Below are 20290 nucleotides of genomic sequence, written 5' to 3'. Positions count from 1 at the left end.
AAAGCACCCAAAACTTAAGCTCAGGGCAATGATTCACGAGTAAATGCTTACAGATGACAAGCACCTTGATGAAATAAAAATAAAGACAAGATCATGTTCGTACATGCACTCTGGATCAACAACCTTGTAAAGAAAAAGAGACTGTAATTTCCCATTAAACAGCACTCAGATTTGAGTGGCTCACCAATGAGTCATGTGGAAAAACTTCCCTCCCTCCCTTTTTTCCTCACTCCGCCTCAAACCCCACAACAACCATAAAAAGTGTTTGTTCGGTTGCAGGGTTTTGCAATGTTTCAGACGGACAGCACAGCAGCTTCTGTTGGACCAATTACGGACTCTTCTTGCGCGCTGCCCCGCTGAGCGTGTTTCTCTGGTCGGCCTCTGCTACTCTGCCAGGACACACAGCTGCAACAGCGGGACAAACGGTACAGGACACAAACGATCCACTGCAAAATGGGCTGGTCATGGGCTCTCGTCTGCTCCGGCGTTTTGGTCTTGGTTTTACTGAGCGCAGCATCCAAAGGTCAGTGAGCTGCAGTTTTTTCGCTCCTTTTTGTCGTTGATCTGCCAGATATTAATTGTTTGCTTCTCGGCTGATGGCCAGGCTCCATGTTTGTTGGTCTCAGCTGCGTCAGCGGACATACTTTTATGTTGCACATAACTGCCCTGATGAGACTGTCTCCACTTTATGCACTTCTACTTCATTTTTTTTTTTTTAAAGTAACATATTATTAAAGTACAATTATTACATTTATTTTATAGATTTTACACATAAGTCAACATGATACTTTTTTCTTTTTTTTTTGTATACAATGCACAGGCAAGTAGTTTGCAAAATAGTATTTTTCCGATGTCTAATAAAGTAGGATAACATTGACAGGGAACTCTGTGTTTCTATAAGTAGGCTGCTTTATATTTTACAACTATAAGTACATTGGTGGGTAAGGCTTCTTTTAAAGTAACTTTACCTCTTTATTTTCTATAATATCTCATAAAGTTTTATCTTGTACATCTATTTTTCTGGAAAACTTCCAAACTTTTACTTATGTATCTTTACATGTGAGACTTCACCTGTAATGGAGTATTTTACTGTGGTATTACTGCTATTTCTTTAGTGAAGGATCTGAATACCTCTACCATCGCTGGCAGCCTCTATTTTGTACATAATAAAGAAGCAATGGAGAGTTGCATAACTTTGTCTCGCTCTGTGTCTCTCTGCCTCTCTGTCTTTTCCAGATGAGCGCAGGTTTGAGCAGCGCGAGGTCACCTTTGACATAGGAGAAATCGTGGAAGGTGTGTCTGTGTGTTTTTCAATATTTTTGCAAATAATTGTTGTTAAAATAAAATTTGTTTTTTAGTGTTGCCACCAGGTTCAGCCATAATGCAGGAAGAGGTGACCGTTGGCAACTTCTTCGATAGTGAAGGTACTGTTCGTCTTCTTATCTCTTTTTTGATGACCTTTCTCTGGCAAAACTGACATAACTGCATTGCAGAGCCACAGTCATATAGGTGTCCTAACTGCACTCTTTTGTTTCTTGTTTTCTCTTTTTTCACAGCGTTCAAGCAGATGATCGAGTCTTCACCAGAATATAACAAATATAACATGAGGGAGAGAGGTGAGCAGTCATCAATCCATCCATCCATCCATCCATCCATCCATCCATCCATCCATCCATACATCCATCCAGGGCAATGTTATACAGAAAGTACAGTTTAATGATGTGGCTTTTTTCTATTAGGGCATCCCAGACCAGGAGTCTTGACACCAAGAGGACGTATGTATCTACTTCCCTCTATTCTTTTTTTTTTTTTTTTTTTAAATGTACTGCATCTGTACCACTTTCTAGTGTAAAAATTAATAGTATGATTCCTGTCTTTCCATCGAAGGTCGACCAAGTTTTGGACCCCATTCTTTTGGTGGTCGTCCTATGTTTGACTATCCCGTTCAGTTTCCCCTCGGTCGACCAACGTTAGACAATCTCCAAGCCATTTGTCTCCATGGAAACCATCGTCCTCGCTATCCGGACTCTTACTTTCCTGAATCTGGTTATGGCCAGGGGAGGCGAAGGGCCAAGGCTGTCAACGCGGGAGAATTCTGGTTTAGCACATGCTGCAAAGGGAACCAGACATGGGAGAGAGAAGTGACACTGTGTTGCGCCACACAGGCGGTGAGTTTTCACAAGTTATAGCCGATTCAGCAATTCTTTACTCTGTATAAATGTTTAAGGACAACATGGCATCCTGTATATTATTTTTTCTTGGTTTATTCCGTTTTGGTGGCGATTTGTTTGCCTTCACAATTGTGTAGCAGTATCTCCACACGAGTCTCAACACACATTTAGCCACCAGTGCAACATGATAAAAACACAATATGTGATTTTGCATTTTAGACATAAAACTGGGTCCCGAACCAATATTATTTAATATTACAAGTCAAGTTATGATTAATATTTTCCACTTAATCCTTCACGTGGTAGAAGGCTGTTATAGGTGTCATCTTATTGGCCACCTTACATTCATATTAACTTAATTTGTGAAGATGTAGGCCTACCACACCCAACATTTTTTTTCAATGTTTTTGAATTCCCCTGAATATAAAAAGAGCATGAAACATTCCTAACATTGCAGTTATCATGGTACTTGCATTTTTCAAACAAAGTTGAATGCCTTGGGCTCTCAGTCGATAAGCCCATTAAATGCAGCCCAGCCAGACATAACAGACAGGCCTTGGCATGAACACCAGTGAAGCTGTCAGAGGGAGGGCAATTCTTCAGTGAACTGGTGAAAGCATTATCACAACACATTCCTTGTTTGTTTATAGTCTTGAGTAAAGTGTGTCTCTTGACTGTGTAATTACGGGACATTAATTTACTCGTCGTGCATACTTCCTGCCAATATTTAAGGTTTTAATTCAGACATCCTGATTATTTATTACTGTATTTTTTTTTCTGTGTTTACTCCAGTGGGAGCTGTCAGTTGAATTGTTCTGTGAGGCGGACACATCCGTAAAAGACCATATTTATCACTGCTGCAGACTAGATGGCACTGATTTACTTAACTGCTTCAAAGAGGATGCTCCAAACCCAAACTATGAGCCAACAGAGGAGCTGCCCGTGCCATCGTTTCCCTTTAAAGTCAACTTCAGCTTTGACCTCAACACTTGCCAGCGGTAAGCAGGAAAGACAAATCAAATGAGAATCAATATTTTAAGTCATGGATATTAAAGAGGATCATTTTTGCTCCCTGGCTCAATTAGGGATTCAAAGCTTAAAGTGACTTGAGCAGTATTTATGATCTTATGCAGGGGACAAAAGTGGAAATCAGTTGCTGTAGAAGCTAGCAAAGCAAATATCTTAAAGAATATGTCTGGCAAAATTCTATGTTTCTCTTATTGTCATCAAATCCAATGAAAACAATTAAAAAAAATAGCAATAAACTGATCCCACTAACAAGTATACTCTGTGCGGTCAAATACAGTTTATTCCTTTGAGTAGGTAAAAACTAACATGCCCAACTTTTTTCATCCTATTTAGCCTTTTTTTTATTTTTTTTATTGATATTTTAAAAGTTGTTTTATGGATTTATTTCTGAAGTATTCGCGAATGAAAAAAATACTTAGAAACAGGCTAAATGGGAGCTTGAACAACAAACCAAGAACTCTAACTTAAAAAGCAGTCATGGGTTTGTAGGCTTATTAAATGCCCTGAAAACCTTTAATATTGCTTTATTAGCACTAATATTATAAGAAAGGTTTTACTGCTGTGAAAAGTTGTCATTGTGGCAATCATTTTATATTGTGTACTTGCACATATTTGGTTGTCCACAATACAGCGTCATCTGGCAAGGTGCAAGAGTTGAGCTCTGTTGAAGCATTGTGCCGGAGCCACAGGCTCATAAACAGACTGGTTTCATTCAGATCAAAGACAAAGAGCACCGGCCTTGAAAAGGAAAGGAAAGAAAGTGACTCTCAGAGAAATTGATAATAGAAATGTTTTCTGGGACTTCATGTTTCAAAACCTATTTCTGTTATTGTAAATGACTCCTTCTGCCTCATACATTACAGGACAATGATGACTCCACATAGTATCAGAACAAACAAAAAAAAGGAGCAGACGAAACCATCGACTTCCCAGAAAATTGACATCATCTTTCCTCCTGGACGACCCACTGCAGATGCTGTTGAGTCACTGTGTCGCAACCAGAAGCTTCGCCCCCTGTACAATGTCAAGTGCCTGACAGGTTCAGGATATGAATGGGTGGCTCGTCAGGCAAAGGCCATCAATCGTATAGAAAAGGGTTTCAAACGGTGCTGCAAAAAGAAGCGTGATGTGCTAAACTGTGCTGACCAGAAGGTAAAGCAAGATATCTACAAACACAATATTTAGATTAACTCAATATTTTTTGATACCTGTCTTATTTTGTATTTTAGTGGCGTGAGGAACTGGATAAGTTCTGCTTGGCTGAGAACGGTGCACAGGTGGATTTCAACTGTTGTTTGGGTGACAGGGAAAATGATCGATACAACTGTTTCATGTTAATATCTCCTGACCCCCACTATAACAACACTGCTCCGAGTGATGAGTTCTCCCTCAACAAAATATGTGACACTCACAAGATCATCAAGAAGAGGTAAGACAGGACTTCCTGCATATGTCTTTGGATCTTTTTTTGTCTGTCTTCTCCATTCCCTCTTTCACTACAATTTCTGATTTTGTTTCGATGTTTTTTGTCATTGTAAAACAAATGCCAAACTTTCTAACATGCTGAAATATCTTAAATGTGCCGACAATACTTAAATTATATTCTGTGTCATGAATATTTTCATCAATCTTAGCATAATGTGTAGAATCTGTAAGCAATATAATGTTAGAGGGATAAGTAACACAGTAACTGTTTTAGATTTCCTGTTGGGTTTCCTCTCAAGACCTTTCTGAACGACTGCTGCCCCCTATCGGAAGAAGAGAGGAGTACTTGTTCTGTACAGAAGGTGAGTGGAAAAAGCATTAAAACAAAATGGATTCAGGACAAATAGAGACAAATAAGATGACAAATGTTGAGCCAATGACATGTTAAATGTAATATTTGAAAATCAAATTTTAGGAACTGTTTGCCCAAAACCGTGATATTCTTATTCTATTTTTAACTTGACTTTGTTCTCGCCATGAAAACAGCTTAATGAAATGTCAAACAACCTGTGTTCATCGAGGAAGACATCTCCACCAGCTGTTTCTCGCTGTTGCAGCATGGCTTCACAAGAAATTCCTAAGTGTATCTCCAAAATTCTCGTGGATGCTATCACCAAAGCAACCAATGTCTTGCGCCAGAAGAAGAGGAAAAGGTGCCCTCTCTCCTAAACCCTTAAAACCTTTTGCTGCTGCCCCTACTGGCACCGGGCCACTCAGGGAAATGGTAAGCTGCAGCAGCAGAGATGGTTTCCAATCACTAAAGAGGGACAATTTATGCAGCACAAATCCCACTTAAAGGTCTGTAAGAGGTAAACAATAGTCAAAATGTGGGGGAAATTCTAGTTTCATCTACTACTACCACTTTACAGTTGTCTGAGATCACACACAAGAAGCATTGCTACCATTTTTAATTGAACAAGTATATTGGTAAATGCATATATTTTAAAACATACTCTTCTCTGTCACTGTACTACTTTTTTATAGGCTGATCTTTGCCTATTTGACAATAAATGCATTTGTTTGATTCCCTCGGAGTTTCAAGATTAGTCTTCTCCGTTTATATTATTTTGTTGTTAACATCATATCTGCAACAGTTCTAATAAAAACATTTTTAAATGTTCCGTTGTGGTTGTTGTGTGGTACCTTGCCTGGTGGGCCTCTTCTGCTTCAGTGAGTTAAAGTTAATGTAAATGTTCTATACTTTTAAACTTTATGTAAACCATCACACAATATTGTCATACAGTGCTCTCCTATTGACCGTGAAGTGTTGTTGTTTTTGCTACTTTAGTCATTTGAATTTGGCCACAAAACATGGCAATAAGTCAAAAGCATGGATTCTGGGTAGCATTCACATCCTTAAGTGAAAGTACTGATATCGTGTTGTTCAAATATACTTTACTACAAGTAAAAATCCTGCTTTCAAAACTTTACTCGAGTAAGATTATCCATGTACTAAAAATGCTCCTTCACAGTTTTATTCCCTAAAATATATGAATTACACTATATATGATGTTTTTCGATTATTATTACTGCTGAAAATGATGATGTTGCATTTTACTGCTGTAGATGTTTGAGATTGTGCTAATTTCAATTCTGCATACATGTACTGTTGGTTAATAAAATTTATAGTGACGCATCATATCTTATAAGATTGAATCCTTTAAAATGATCTTGCTTGTATTGCTGTCCTGTGAAAACCACATATGAGCTCAGAAAAACGGTGTTGTTTTCAGCTTTGTGACAATGCATTTTCCAGGAAATCCAAGAGGGATTTAATTAGTTGATATATCTTAACAAGTTTGTCATTTTCTCAACCAATACAAGAACACTTAATCATTCTTCTTCTTTTTTCTTTTTTTTTAAACATTAAAAATGAACAGATTTGGAAATACATGGTTTTCACCTGACAGGACGGGTAAAACTTTATCTTTTAGGTTAGGTTAGGTTAGGTAGTTACTTTATTAATTCCCGAGGGGAATTTTTTTCGCTACAGCAGCATACAGAAGCAATAGATAATAATAGAAAAGCAATAAAATAGCAGTAAAAACTATAAAATATAAATATAAAATGCACAGTATATACAGTACAGTATATATCTACATATATTATATTTTAAAAGTAACTATATCTTTACTCGTGTTATTGCCGGGTTTTGATCGCATTCAAATGCCATTACTGTTAACGTAGCAACTTCTGGGGTCACAGTCGTGTGGTACTGCAGTGAAGTCGTTCCACGTCCGTCCGCTGGGGGCGCTGTGGCGCTGTGGCGCTGCTGCGACACCAGCATCAGGATTCAACAGTCGGCGCTGCCTGTGATGTGAACAGTCAAATCGTAATGGCGACTGCTGGCACAGCAGACTCGGGATCAACAGCCCCGACAGGTATCTATTGTACAAATATTCCTCCTTCGCTGCCTTAAAACGAACATTGTAAATGAGCTGTGTAACATTTTGTGCCGATGAAAGTGACGTGATACGGTGCCTCTGGCTTTATCAAGTCCCCGGTTAGCCAGTTTAGCCAGATAGCTTCGAGGCTTCCAACGTAACGATGGCTACCTTGTTTAACTGCCTGGTTAATTAAACCTGATCGGTTTTGCTGTTAGTAAACACACAAAGATTCAATTAGTGAGCTATCTGTCTTTTGATCCGATCATCTGTTGATTTTAATTATATTTAAGAAAGTAATTCCCGGGACCACTTTGACCAAACGGTGTGTTTTGCTGTCAAGCTAACGTTAAGTGGTGTTTGTGCGCTAACGAAGCTGAACTCATCAGAGTAAGAAGATGAGGTTAAGAAAATATCAGTCTGTTATTTAGTACACGAACGGGACGTGTTTAATGGCTGCTGTTTCAAATGTCCATCCATGGCTGTTTAGCCCCTCGCCTTCCTCGCCTGTTTCATCCTTCCTCTTCCTCCGTCCGTTTCTGTCCACGTTTTGTAGTAAAGAGAGTAAGAAAATTCACTTTCCAGTCCTTAACCAAGGTTTCACAGCTTAGGGGGTGTATCATCTAAACAAACATTGCTCTCATTTATTCCCTGCATTCCTTTAAGCAGAGACACACATTAGGTAGTTACCGAGCAGGCTTCATTCATTTACCCTGCTGTTCAAGCTTTGTCTACAATCTCTAATTTCAGATCTACACACTGTGAATTGCTCTTAAACTGGTCTTACTCTGTCCACACTGACACAGGCTGGTGGCTGGCAGTTCAAGTGCTTTCAGAGGTTTCTTGTTTTCTGAGGATAGGACAGATAATGGGGACGATACATCTTCCTAATCCATTTAGTTGTGCGTCACTTATTAGCTCCCCAGTGTGTAGAGGAGGTGCTCTTCCCCCAGTTACCACGCAGTCTGAATCAGTGAATAAAAATAGTGGCTTTAAAGCACTCTCATGGCTCTCCCACATGGCTGAGATCCAGGGACCGCACAAATACAAGATACAGCGTTCTGTCAAACACACGCTCACAGACTCTTGAGTGACAGTAACACACTGTGGTTTCTCTACTAGCTCTTATTGGTCTTGTTTCCTAATCGGGCCAAGAACCAGTATATTTATGGACTCTTCACAGGCAGAAAATGACCTGAAGACAGTGTTCATGTCCCATATTATTGGCTTGTGCAGGCTCCAGGCTACACTGAACAAGGCTGGCAGGGGCTTGTATAGTATACAGAGAGGAACAGATGGTTTGCCTATTGTCGTAAGTCCTGCCTCCGACAAGCTAAAGTCATTGTTAAGTAATTGGGTTAGTCTAATTCCTGGCTTGAATCTGATGCACAATGTGTGCTATTAACTGGTTCCACTTCGACCTTTTGAGAAAATTGCAATGGGATGAAAGTAGACCTGTACTTTTGATTATTTTCATTAAGGATTCATTTGCCAAGTAGTTTATTGATCAATCAACTGTTTTGTCTATAACAGAGAGCAGATAGATAGAAATAACTTTCTATAACAGAAAACAGTAAGAAATTAGCTCATAATAATGTTTAAGATCCCAAGGGCTCAACTTCAAATTGTTGTCTGACCATCAGTCCAAAAGCTGTTCATACCATAATAAAAAAAAACCAGCAAAATGTCAAATTCAAAAGTTGGAACAAACGTTAATGTCATTTATTCGACTAATTGTTTCAGCGCAAGATTAAACCGTTTTTCATACCTCATTCATGAAGTCATGCTTTAAATTCATTCAGAGTTGATCATTTACTAGATTAAGCCAGCTAGGTTGACCATGTCCTGCTCCACAGATATAAGGACTCAGTTCTGGAGGAGAGCGTTGCAGCGAGGTACTCGCATGGTTGTGAGTGAGTGTTTCTGTGTGTGAGAGCAGAAGCTGCATGAATAGTGATGATGATATAGTGTGTTGTTTTACATACTAAGAGGAAATGTGGGCAGAATGATGCTCATTGTTTCCCGGTGGATTGCAGTGTGTCCCTGTTAACTGATAAAAAGATGCATGGCAGTCAGTGATTCTGCATCAATATTAATAGTCCCAGTTTTCACACACGGGAGTGTTATTACAGGTGTATAATCTTTTCTGCCCTCTATCCTTTTGTACATATTGACCTGTGGTACTGCAGTATTGGAGTAGATGTTGCCATTGGTTACAGACAAGAGGTGATTTGCAGAGTGGGGGAGGTAGTGAGTTTATACAGCAAGTTTATGTAAGGGCACAAGACATGTTGAGTATTTCTTTTATTTCACTTGTGTGCCTTTCTTACAAAATGTGCATGTGCTGGAATTTCTCTTATCTTTGGTGAACAGATCCAATTTTTGCTTGGTGTTGGTTTGCACTGACTGCATACTGCTTGTATGCTCAACTATAAGTTTGTCAAATGGCTTGATTTAAGATACATTTTAACATTACTCTTAAGGTTTTACAGGTTGGAGGGACTCTAAATGCTAGAAGCAAAGTTACTGCGAGACGCAAAGTAGGCTGTGACAGAAAAAGCTAGAAATTGTACCGTTTCTTTTGAAAGGAGGTGGGGGTGTGTTGACACATCCTCAGGGACCAGATGAATATGGAGCAGCCAGCTCGGGAGAAGTAGTTCCAGTTCACATAGAGCTGGTGTATCGGGCGCAGCAGTCAGTAGCTGTGGCCGAATTTAGGCCTGGACTCATCACTGGCCTTATAGTCATCAGCCAATGCTGGAAATAGCCCTCCTAATTAACCAGCAGAGGGTTTCATAAACAGTCATCAACAAATTTTTCCATGGTAAAAGCTTCCAACTCCAACCTTTTTAACAATATTTATTTTACACTGACTACATGGGTTGACATCGGCAAAGTCCCGCCTGACCAAAGGAACCAGCGGTTCCTTTAATCTATACACTATATTACATTTTTTTTGTTGGTTCTCGAGTCATTGTGTTCCTCACATTGTAAATCCCACTTTAACTTGTTTTTCTGTCTTTAGGGACCAGCAGCATTCGGAAAATGGCCCCTGCAGAGGTAAGGATATCAGGAATTGTCTCAAAACTACTCTGCAATATGTGCAGCTCCAAGTAATATAGAAGTAAATGTTGAACTCTGAAGAGAGAATGAGAGCTGGTTCATGCTGCATCCACACTAACACGTTTTAATTTTAAAAGGTTAGGGCTGGGTACTAAACTTTGATACTGTTATGACATCGATTGAACTGCTTTGGTAGTATCTAGCATTGAAAAATATCTTGTCATTCGCTACCAAATTTTGATAGCTACTCTACATCCACACCAACACGTTTTTATTTTTAAACCGCATAACTTTTGCTCCATTTACACAGGAATAGGTCTAAATCTTATCTGTGTCATGAGCCACAACAGTTAACATACATAACTTCTATTCAGGCAGCCCGCCCACAGAGATAAAATCATTTTTTCAACTTGTGCATCTTAAATCTGACATTGGGACACCTTATGTTCTCTTTTCAAACAAATATTTGGCCATACACGTGTCTGAGTTACGTGTGCAACAGTAACAAGAGTAGGACTGGATTTGATTCAAACATTTTTTTTTATACTGATACCAATACCTTGACTTTGATACCGCTACTTTTTTCAATATAAATTTTATGAAATCCATTTTAAGAAAATTTAATGGTACAAATCTTTAGTTTCATGCATTTTACAGAGGTTACTTGTATTTGGTACTTAACAAACATGAAGTTAACATCAAGGCGTTGTTCACACGCAGTTAACATCAGAGACTGTTATTACTCCCTTGTCGTCACAGTTTGACCTTTGCTGTGAGCTCAGTAACTTGTCAGCCCGTTTGATGTCTCGGTTGCAACAGGAGGTTGTCCAGTGACGATATTTATCCAGTATGACCTGAAGCTCACGCACTGCACGCTAGCTCTTTGTCTTCTGTGTTTACAAGCTTACAACAACACCCGCATCAGACCATATCTGATTTTGTTTGGATGTGTCTCGCTCCTCAGATGCCTGGCTCTTCAGGTACAACTCAAAGTATGAAGAAGACCATCGGACACCGTGGCGTTGAGACCACCACAGGAGAGACCACCTACAAAAAGGTGAGGACAGGCTACACCTGTGACACCCACAGCACTGAGCATCAGTGGTATATGATAGACATCCAGCAGCGTGTAGGCCCACACTTGTAATTTGGTGTTTATATTCTCAAATTATTTTCTCTCACTACAATCACAAGACTGGCGAGGGACGCAACAGAGGTCACATGGGGTAAAATATTGTTTGTTCCAAAGCTTACTCTCTTTTCCTCCCTCACATCTCCAGACCACGTCGTCCGCCCTAAAAGGTGCAATCCAATTGGGCATCACTCACACGGTTGGCAGCTTAAGCCAAAAGGCGGAGAGGGATGTTCTCATGCAGGATTTTGTGGTGGTTGAAAGCATCTTCTTCCCCAGGTCAGTAATATAAGTTTTAGTTGGAAAAAAATATATATGTTCAACATTTATGTTTTTTATGTCATTTCATGTAGTTTCGGTGTTTTCCGTACATATACTTTACTTTTTGTACAATAATCCCCAACCACCACAATTCATTTCTCAACCTATGAAGCGCACTGAGTCTAATGGACTTCCTGTCTTTTGTTCTCCTTTCGTGTGTGTTGTGTGTTTCCAGTGAAGGCAGTAACCTGACTCCTGCGCATCATTACAGTGACTTTCGCTTTAAGACCTACGCTCCTATTGCTTTTCGTTACTTCCGAGAACTTTTTGGCATTCGGCCGGATGACTACCTGGTCAGTAATTACATCAAGCACACGCTACCATGTTTACAACAGCTGACTTTGTTATGCCTAAAGTCATTCTTCATGTATATATATATGTGTGTGTGCGTATATTCATTGATTTTAGCATTTTGTGGTAATAACAACCCCCTTCAGAGGATGAAAATCATGAACAAGGCCTGAAGGCTTTTTTATTCACTGTAACAGCTTTTTGCAGGGCTGGTTTTCAACCACATAGCTTCTTTTTTTAAATTATTATTAAAAAATGCAAGTGGCTTTTGTCTGCAACATCGCCACATTTGTTGGCACTGCGAGTGCGGATCTATGCCAACACAACAGTCTGAATGTGAAGCCTTAGTCAATGTACTTTTTGCCATATTTCCTGCTTTTGGCTTATTTTTTTCTCTTGACTCTTTTTACTCCGCTGTTTTAGCGTCTGCATCAGAAAAGATTCCACCAATTTGAGATTATGTCTCTGTTGTCCTCCTACCCCAATAAACAGCAATCAAGAGTAAAAAAAACAAAGTCAGTTTTAATTGGATATTAATGCAGACTCCTTTTTCTCCTGAAGTATTCTTTGTGTAACGAGCCACTGATCGAGTTGTCGAACCCCGGAGCCAGCGGATCCCTCTTCTATGTCTCTAGTGATGATGAGTTTATCATCAAGACTGTTCAACACAAAGAGGCAGAGTTCCTCCAGAAGCTGCTGCCTGGATACTTCATGGTGAGTCTGACCAGAGTGGAAAATGGAACCATGTTCAGGATGAGTGATTATTATTGCTATAACTATAATTATCAGGAGAGTAGGAGGTTTAACTGAGTGGAAACTCGAATAATTTCTTTCAAAGGTTTTGTGTGTCACATATCTGATTTGTTTTCCATATCCTTTCTCCCTACCAGAATATAAACCAAAACAAGCGCACCCTGCTACCCAAATTCTATGGACTCTATTGCGTTCAGGCAGGTGGCAAGAATATCCGTATTGTTGTGATGAACAATCTTCTGCCTCGGATCATCCCCATGCACCTCAAATACGACCTGAAGGGCTCCACCTATAAGAGACGAGCTTCCCCGAAGGAGAGGGAAAAGGCTGTTCCCATTTACAAAGACCTGGACTTCATCCAGGACTTGCCTGATAGCCTGCTGCTGGAAGCTGACAACTGCAATGCCCTGTGCAAGACTATACAGAGGGACTGCTTGGTGAGTCACAGAGACACTTGTTTCTTGTAGACTGATTGATTTTTATTCAAGTATTATGCACTAAAGTGTATTAAAAAGCAGATAGTACATCCACAGAATACATTTATGCCTTCTAGGGGTCGACCAATTATCGGCCTGGCATTGCTCAATTCAAAATTTGCTGCTTTGGCTCTGATGCAGCCATCTCTGTCTGCAGTCACCACTCTGTGGTGTTGAGCAATGTCCCGCCCACAGCTTTATCTGATTGGTTACAACTCATGAGTAATGGCCAATCAACGCTGAAAACCTCTCTGCCACAGAAGAAGCTCGCTTCGCTACAGTGGCAGAGAATTCTTTGGCAGATTAGAGGTGCTCTGTTTCACAGGTAAAACAGAAGTTAAAAACACCACAGTCCTCTTATTTACTTTTTTTTTTTTTTTTTTTAAGAGTTTAATGACAAACGTTGTGTTTCATCAAAGTTCGTATCACACCGTAGCGATTTGTTTTCCCGTGTTTACCCCACCACTGTCTGGGAAGAGCAGCCCGGCCAACAGGACCTCCTGACCCGCCAGAAACAAACAAGATATTATGTTATTTACAGATTCCCTGTTTGAATTAGGTTTTGTGTTACAATTTGATATTCCAAATTTTGACACAAAGATTTATCGGTTTCCTTGATTACCAATAATCGCTATCAGTCCTGAAAAAGCAAAATCTGCCAATCCCTAATGCCTTCTTATGAAAGACCATTTTAGATCTAAAGTTAATTTGTTAAGATTTTTATTTTTTTTGCCTATTGTTACCAGGCAGAATTGAGTTTTGTAATGATGGTGAATGTGTTTTTATTTATTTAGTACACATATAATGAAACCCTCACTTTTGTATACATATATTCTGCTGACGGTTTGACAGACTAAGCAGCAGATGCAATAGCCTCCTTGAAGACAAAATACTGGTTCTTTTCTGAACCTGTTTTTTCACAGCGTTTTCTATCATTTTAGTTTCTCCTCAGGCAAATAGTCTAGTTTGCTTGTTTACTGCTGCGCTCCACCACTGCTGGCAGTTAACCGCTCATCAACATTCAAGTGTCTATTGCTGAAGAGATGACTCAAGCTTGCATGACACTGCAAACTAATACTTTGTTTACTTTGAGGGATCATACTATTTAAAATGCTGGCAATGGACTGGTGGCATTTGTCATTACCGTGAACATAGAATCCTAATATGTTGTTTAATTTGGGGCTATCGGTTTTTATATGACAGCGGCTGTATGTTATTTATTGACCAAATCGTATCATTTTCCAACTCCTCTTCATGTCTGCTTTGTGGCCTCTTGTTATTTTGCCCTTCCAACTTACTTACATTTAAATGATGCTGTTGTAACTCAACAAGCATGACCACTCTATTTGTTGTTTTCTGATTGTTTGTTAGTTTCTGTATTTTAGCCCAAATTTAATGATACGTGGTATCAACATGGCATAAGGAAATGGCAACAATGCTTTATAATACATACTGTGCAAAACTTCAACATATGATTCTACATTGGTACTGACAGTTGTGTTTACATTTTAGTACCACGTGATCATTTTGATTTGATTGCTCATTTTACTTTTCAACAGTGTGTATGTATGCGTGTTTTTTCATTTTTTTTTTCATTTTTCCTGGTTCTATCTTTTTTGATGTCACCTATATAATCCCTTGCAGTAGCCTGATAAGAGTGTGACCCAGATGCATAACAAATACACAACATAAATTGATCAGTAGTTTATTGTTGTTATTGAGCTTCTTTTTTAAGACCAGTCAAGATTGTTTTATTGTCCAGGCCTGCGGTGTCTGCGTGTGTCTTAAGTTTAGTAGAATCTTTCACTTTACTTCACGTCACTGTCCACCACCATCCATCAATCAAACCTCGCCAGAAGACATACTGTATTTTCTGTGTGTGGCATTACCCATGAAAAGTGTGTGTGGATGTTGATACTCGAGTTGATGCTCCTATTGATGGTCATGTCAGCTTTTTCATTGCATTTCCATGTTTTATGCAGCTCTTGCAGAGTTTTAAGATCATGGATTACAGTCTACTGATGGGCATCCACAACATGGACCAGGCCCATCGAGAGCGGGAGCGTAGTGGAGGCAATTCTGGAGACAGCGTTGGGTCGGAAGGTGCAGTGACCCCAGATCAGCGCCGGCCACAAGCCCAGAAAAGCCTGTACTGTACAGCCATGGAGTCCATCCAGGGGGAGGCTCGAGGGAAAGGAGCTTTGGATTCAGAGGACCAGTGAGTGTGACCACCAGCTGACCCGTGTTTGAGCTACTGTTTGTTTGTAGGGCAATCTGTGACTGTGAAATGACAATCAAATGATGTAGTGTGTTGTTGACCTTACAGCATGGGGGGTATTCCAGCTCGCAATAATAGAGGAGAAAGGCTGCTCATCTACATTGGCATTATTGACATTCTCCAGTCCTACAGGTAAGCCGTGTGTAGACTTCTGTTTTTTTTTGCACATTAGCAAACTTTGCATTTATATGACCTCTATACGGAAGTTGCACTAGATAATATTACTATGTCTCATTACTTAGGTTTATTAAGAAGTTGGAGCACTCCTGGAAGGCCCTGGTCCATGATGGGGTAAGAGCCTACACGCTAACTTAATGTTCTGTAAAGCTAAACAAAGTGTCATTGAAACGAAGCAGCCCGCTGATAGCACTTTAAATCCTTCACTACTATAAATTGTGTTACTTTACAATCTAGAGCTGGAATGATTAATCAATTATACAATGATCTTGGACTTGGGAGAATTGTAAAAAAAAAAATGTTTATGGGAGAATTGGGGTGGATATCTCCCAAGGAATTTTTTTACAGGTGCAATAACTGGCCCATCAATTGATAATATTTGATAACCAAAAAACATCCTGCTGTTTGTAGGCAAGTTTTGATTGCATATAGACTTGAGGGGTTGTATCAGGGCGTAATAGTCCTGTTGCTTTTCTTTTTCAGGACACAGTTTCAGTTCACAGACCCGGTTTCTATGCGGAGCGTTTCCAGCAGTTCATGTGCAACACAGTGTTCAAGAAAATCCCACGTGAGTATGCTTTTGTTTGGATTTTTAAATGTACTGAAGAAGCTGCTGCATTGAAACATGGGAAATGCAGGTGTGAAAAGTTCAGGTGACTGCATTGATCATTTGTATTTGTCTTCTTCAGTAAAACCGTCTCCCTCTAAGAAGAGTCGTGGTGGAGGACAAGGAGGGCTAAGGAGGGCCCCCACCCTGGGAGCTCCCACCCCACTCTCCTACGCAACAGGACAGTCATCGGTCGACCCCAGACTAGTCTACTACAGTCATTTTAAAAGCACAGACTCTGAGGCTGACAGTGGTAAGAACTGAGGCATCACAAGTAATGTGTCCACGTCAACTAAATCTACTGACAAGTTATTCACTGGTATAATTTTCTTCATAGCTTTATTTAGATTTGTATTATTTATTTATTTATTTAATTTAAGATTCGCTGTAATTTACTTTCTGCTTGATCAACTTCTCAGGCGTGCAGTTGGGGAGGCCAGATCTGGTTCCTAGGACGCCCCCACTGGGAGACAACCCTGGTGACTGCGAGGCCAACCTGTCCACATCGTCCCTAGGCAGCACAGGAGTTGCCTCCACCTCTCCTCCCTTGCGGTAAAATTTTAAGTCCTGCCTCTCATGTTTACACTTGTCTTGTAATTTCCTCTGGTCTGACTGACTTTTCTCTGCAGGTCTGTTGGAGTGGAAGTACACAAATCGGCAAACACAGACTACGACCAGGGTGCTTCCCACAGGTACAGAAAGGTCAATAAATATATATATTTTTTTTTGCTCGTGTTAGTCATTGTGTCTCATTAATTGCCTCTTCTCTGTGCCAGTTTTGGGGAGGAGGGAGCTCTTGATAATTCAGGCAACCTGTCTGGAAATGAAGATGTAGTTTCTCTCTCAGACATCATTCCCGAGACCAACATCTGCTTTGTAAGTCTTAGCGATTATTTGTGATTTGTTGTTGAAGCAACCATATTTCTTATACCCATACAAATCTTGTTATTAAAATTATGTTTCCTCCTCACAGTAAAAAGAAAACAGACCCAATGCCATCTTAAGACGAAGCACTTCTGGACATGGTGAGGAAGGTGGAATGAACGTAACTAGTCCACTGTATTACCCCCCTCTCCCCCGTTGCACCTCTGTTTTCTCACCTCTTCAGTATATACGGGGGCCGCTGGATGAAGCAGCAAGGTGCAGGGGAGGCTGCGACAAGGAGGAAAGCAATGATGGTGGAAAGATCGAGAAAGAGGCCGTGTGTGGTAGGCTTTAGGCTTTCCCGGCCATTAACACTGTCGCTGTGCGCGCATATTTGTTCACACCTGTCCCAAAGTCTAATTGTCTTTGATGTATACCCAGAAAAAAAGCATCATGGCCCTGAAGGGGAAGCTCTTCAGTAGCTGCCGCAACACTACATCGACTAAACAAAGATTTCCCTTCATGTCTGTCTGCTGCCATGACATAATACACAAAATAATGAGTTGTATATTGTAAAAAGCCCATCACCAGTGGATGGTGAAGGCTCGTCAAATTACCCCTGAGGAGCCAGTCATCCTGCCCACTATTCACAGCATGAAGAGATGTGAGTGGGCAGAGGCAGTTCAGCAGGAACACGCACATTTAAGAGCACATGAAAGGCCACAGCCTGCATAGGAGGAGTGAATATTTCTCTGTGTTCACGCACAGTCTAAGTGGGTTCACATTTCCATGACTCACACTCATGATGTTCCTGTTAATGCACGTACATTTCCCCTCTGCGCTTCTCATCAGCATCAGCACTCCCGAGAATTCAAATCTACACTTGCTGTAGTCGACTCTGCAGTCATGTATGCATTTCTCTTTACTGATTGTGGATGTGCAGTGTTTGTTTGGAATCTGATTTTGATGCGTTGAACGAGACCTATGCGGTAATTTTGTTTCATGTTTTGTTATAAGTTATTCTTCTGGAAGCCACAGTGGTGCCACCCAGATCTTACCACTGCTGAATGTACATTATAGTGTTTTTCTTAACATAAAATGTGTCTTATTAACATGGCAGACCACATTTATACAACCCTGAGAGTCTCCCCCTCTGAAGTGGCCATATGTGCTGAAATATGAATGAAGACAGAGTGAAGAGCTGTCGACAGCATTGCTTGCTAGTAGATGCTGTTACCTTAATAGTATTACTTTACTAGAGTACTGATCATTTCAAGTTACTGTCTGTTGTCTGTCATGTCTGTGCCTTTACATGTTTGTCTTTCCCCAACATGAGATGTATGACTGACATTTTAACAGGTTAGTGCTCTTGTCACACAGAGAAACCTGCCTTATCACTACAGCTGAAGTCATCAGACTGCCATTTGTATGTCTGGACCAACCAATCAGTAGTCTGGGTTTAAAAGAAATTCAGATTTTAATGCAAACACTAGTACAATCCTGATTTTTTTTTTCTTTTTCTTTTTTGTATCTGTATGTGGATTGTTCAGCTACTGTGGTTCATCAGCTGAACTGTGCCGACATCAGACAGTCCGGTTTTCTGTCTCTTATTCATTTCTGCTGGTTACAGAAATGACACTTGCCCACATCCATTCTCGGACCAATATTACTAACCATGTGTACAAGTGATTTTTGTATACCTTCTTTTTTTTGTATGTAGTCTTACTCAGCTTTTATGTGGCTGTTCATAAAAAGATGTTTTCACAAAAGGTTTTGTGTTTATTTTATTGTTTAGGACACTAAACAAGCTACTGAAGTGGCTGGCAGAAAGCTTTTTTTTTTTTTTTTATCCCCCACAAGATATTTCTGATACAGAAATTTGAATCACTACCGAGTGGCTGTAGCAAAACGCCAGACGTCGTCTCGTTTAAGGAATCGCTGTTTCTGTTTTGTTAAGCACATATGGTCTATGCAGCGGAGGGGGGGGGGGGGGGGGATGTGGATATAGGAAGAAGGAAGATGTTCATCAATGCACAGTTGAGGATTTGGGATTGAGTCTTTTGTATTATAAAGAAGTCACAGCACCAAAGAGAAGAAGAGTGGACAGGTTAAGAGTTCCTGCCAATGTTCAGGACCCAGTACAGCTAACATAGAAGTGACACTCCTGGATGTTAGACTCCTGCATGGACTGATGTGTTCTGTATGATTATAACACTGGGTTGACCTGTGTTTTAAGGATCTGTTGTTAAACTGGATGCTTTCCGCTAACTAATTTCATGTTCGATAAGCTGGATCTGACATAAAACCAGTCCCAGTAAAGATTTCATCAATTAATTACGCTGTGGCCTGAAATATTTCAAGGTTTAACTCCACATTCCTGTGAAATTCAACTTCAGTTTACTGCATTATCACAGACATTTGTATAGTCAGATTGATATATTTGAAATTAATTATTTCTTATATTTTGCTGAGATCTAAAAATTTCAACCAGATCAGGTCAGAATCATAATTTTGACAGCCAAACAGCCACCAAAGAAAACACTCCAAGAATTTCTTTCTGATGAGGAAAAAGATCCAGATTATTTTTTGTGACACCTGGATTTTGATATTTTCTGTAGGAACTTCTTTAAATGGGTGGTACTGGTTAAATGCTTGATGCAGACCAGTTGTTGGGTAGTTAATTACAACACCATGGCACAAAACAAAAACATCATCCCTTGGTGCTTACAGGGTAGAGCACTACACTACAATACATTTTAAGTAATGCAATATGAACCACAATCTGACACCTTTGAGCTCTAAGAAGTATATTTATCAATACGATTGATTGCTGTAGGTTGAAATGATACAAGTTGTATTATGTACCTTAGATGATTGTAAGTAAACCGTATACTGACAGAAGGATGTCTGAAACTTTAAAGGGGGGTTATTGACAATTTCACTTTTTTATATTTCATGTTTAGATTGTGATATGATAGTTATTTTCTCTTCATGACATTTCTGGGTTGTTAATCTCCCATGCTTTTTTCTACATGAATGTTTCACACGGCTCCCAAGAGCCAACGTTGCTGGTCGTCCTATATGCTTCAATTGCTATATTTTTACTGTGTATAAAATGTGTATATTGTACATAGGAGTCACAGAAATGCCTTCTCATGCAATATGTGCTGCCTGTCCCTCCTGCCATGTTTCAGTTATGTGGTGGTGATGTTTTCATGTCTGATTTTAAAGGATTAAACATATTTTGTAAATCTTGGTT

At 39.9% G+C, this 20290-nt stretch overlaps 2 protein-coding genes across 4 annotated transcripts; both read left to right on the top strand.

Annotated features, from left to right (window-relative positions):
- Positions 1-254: 254 nt before the first annotated feature.
- ecm1b (extracellular matrix protein 1b) lies at positions 255-6324 on the top strand. The gene is made up of 11 exons (XM_069695977.1): positions 255-523; positions 1237-1293; positions 1359-1424; positions 1557-1616; positions 1740-1775; positions 1888-2168; positions 2964-3169; positions 4064-4352; positions 4430-4629; positions 4900-4987; positions 5172-6324. The coding sequence occupies exons 1-11, from the start codon at positions 454-456 to the stop codon at positions 5352-5354; spliced, it is 1536 nt and encodes a 511-aa protein (XP_069552078.1). The 5' UTR covers positions 255-453; the 3' UTR covers positions 5355-6324.
- Positions 6325-6991: 667 nt separating this feature from the next.
- On the top strand, positions 6992-20287 carry LOC138619470 (phosphatidylinositol 4-phosphate 5-kinase type-1 alpha-like). 3 transcript variants are annotated; one of them, XM_069695973.1, is made up of 17 exons: positions 7010-7066; positions 8926-8964; positions 10095-10129; positions 11097-11189; positions 11413-11543; positions 11761-11878; positions 12438-12590; positions 12767-13066; positions 15088-15323; positions 15432-15515; positions 15626-15674; positions 16044-16128; positions 16250-16420; positions 16587-16719; positions 16797-16859; positions 16944-17043; positions 17141-20287. In XM_069695973.1, exons 1-17 carry the CDS (start codon positions 7021-7023, stop codon positions 17141-17143), a joined length of 1839 nt encoding a protein of 612 aa, XP_069552074.1. In that variant the 5' UTR covers positions 7010-7020; the 3' UTR covers positions 17144-20287. The 3 variants fall into 3 exon arrangements, with proteins under 3 accessions (XP_069552076.1, XP_069552074.1, XP_069552077.1); XM_069695975.1 differs by lacking the exon at positions 8926-8964 and having other exon boundaries at positions 6992-7066; XM_069695976.1 differs by lacking the exon at positions 17141-20287 and having other exon boundaries at positions 16797-16869.
- Positions 20288-20290: the final 3 nt, after the last annotated feature.

Source organism: Brachyistius frenatus, unplaced genomic scaffold (genome assembly GCF_029030835.1).
Source record: "Brachyistius frenatus isolate BFR_SWC_R1_liver_20210118 unplaced genomic scaffold, ASM2903083v1 Contig_20, whole genome shotgun sequence".
NCBI classification, from domain to species: domain Eukaryota; kingdom Metazoa; phylum Chordata; class Actinopteri; family Embiotocidae; genus Brachyistius; species Brachyistius frenatus.
The sequence above is the reverse complement of the archived record's forward strand: the minus strand, read 5'-3'. Positions and strand labels throughout refer to the sequence as shown.

Bases quoted from the DNA above. Each gene is read 5' to 3' on its own strand.
- ecm1b (XM_069695977.1), top strand. From the start codon at position 454: ATGGGCTGGTCATGGGCTCTCGTCTGCTCCGGCGTTTTGGTCTTGGTT. The intron at 1,776-1,887 runs GTATGTATCTAC...TTTCCATCGAAG, and splicing joins AGTCTTGACACCAAGAGGAC to GTCGACCAAGTTTTGGACCC. The intron at 4,988-5,171 runs GTGAGTGGAAAA...CCATGAAAACAG, and splicing joins GTACTTGTTCTGTACAGAAG to CTTAATGAAATGTCAAACAA.
- LOC138619470 (XM_069695973.1), top strand. From the start codon at position 7,021: ATGGCGACTGCTGGCACAGCAGACTCGGGATCAACAGCCCCGACAG. The intron at 10,130-11,096 runs GTAAGGATATCA...CTCGCTCCTCAG, and splicing joins GGAAAATGGCCCCTGCAGAG to ATGCCTGGCTCTTCAGGTAC. The intron at 16,421-16,586 runs GTAAGAACTGAG...TCAACTTCTCAG, and splicing joins AGACTCTGAGGCTGACAGTG to GCGTGCAGTTGGGGAGGCCA.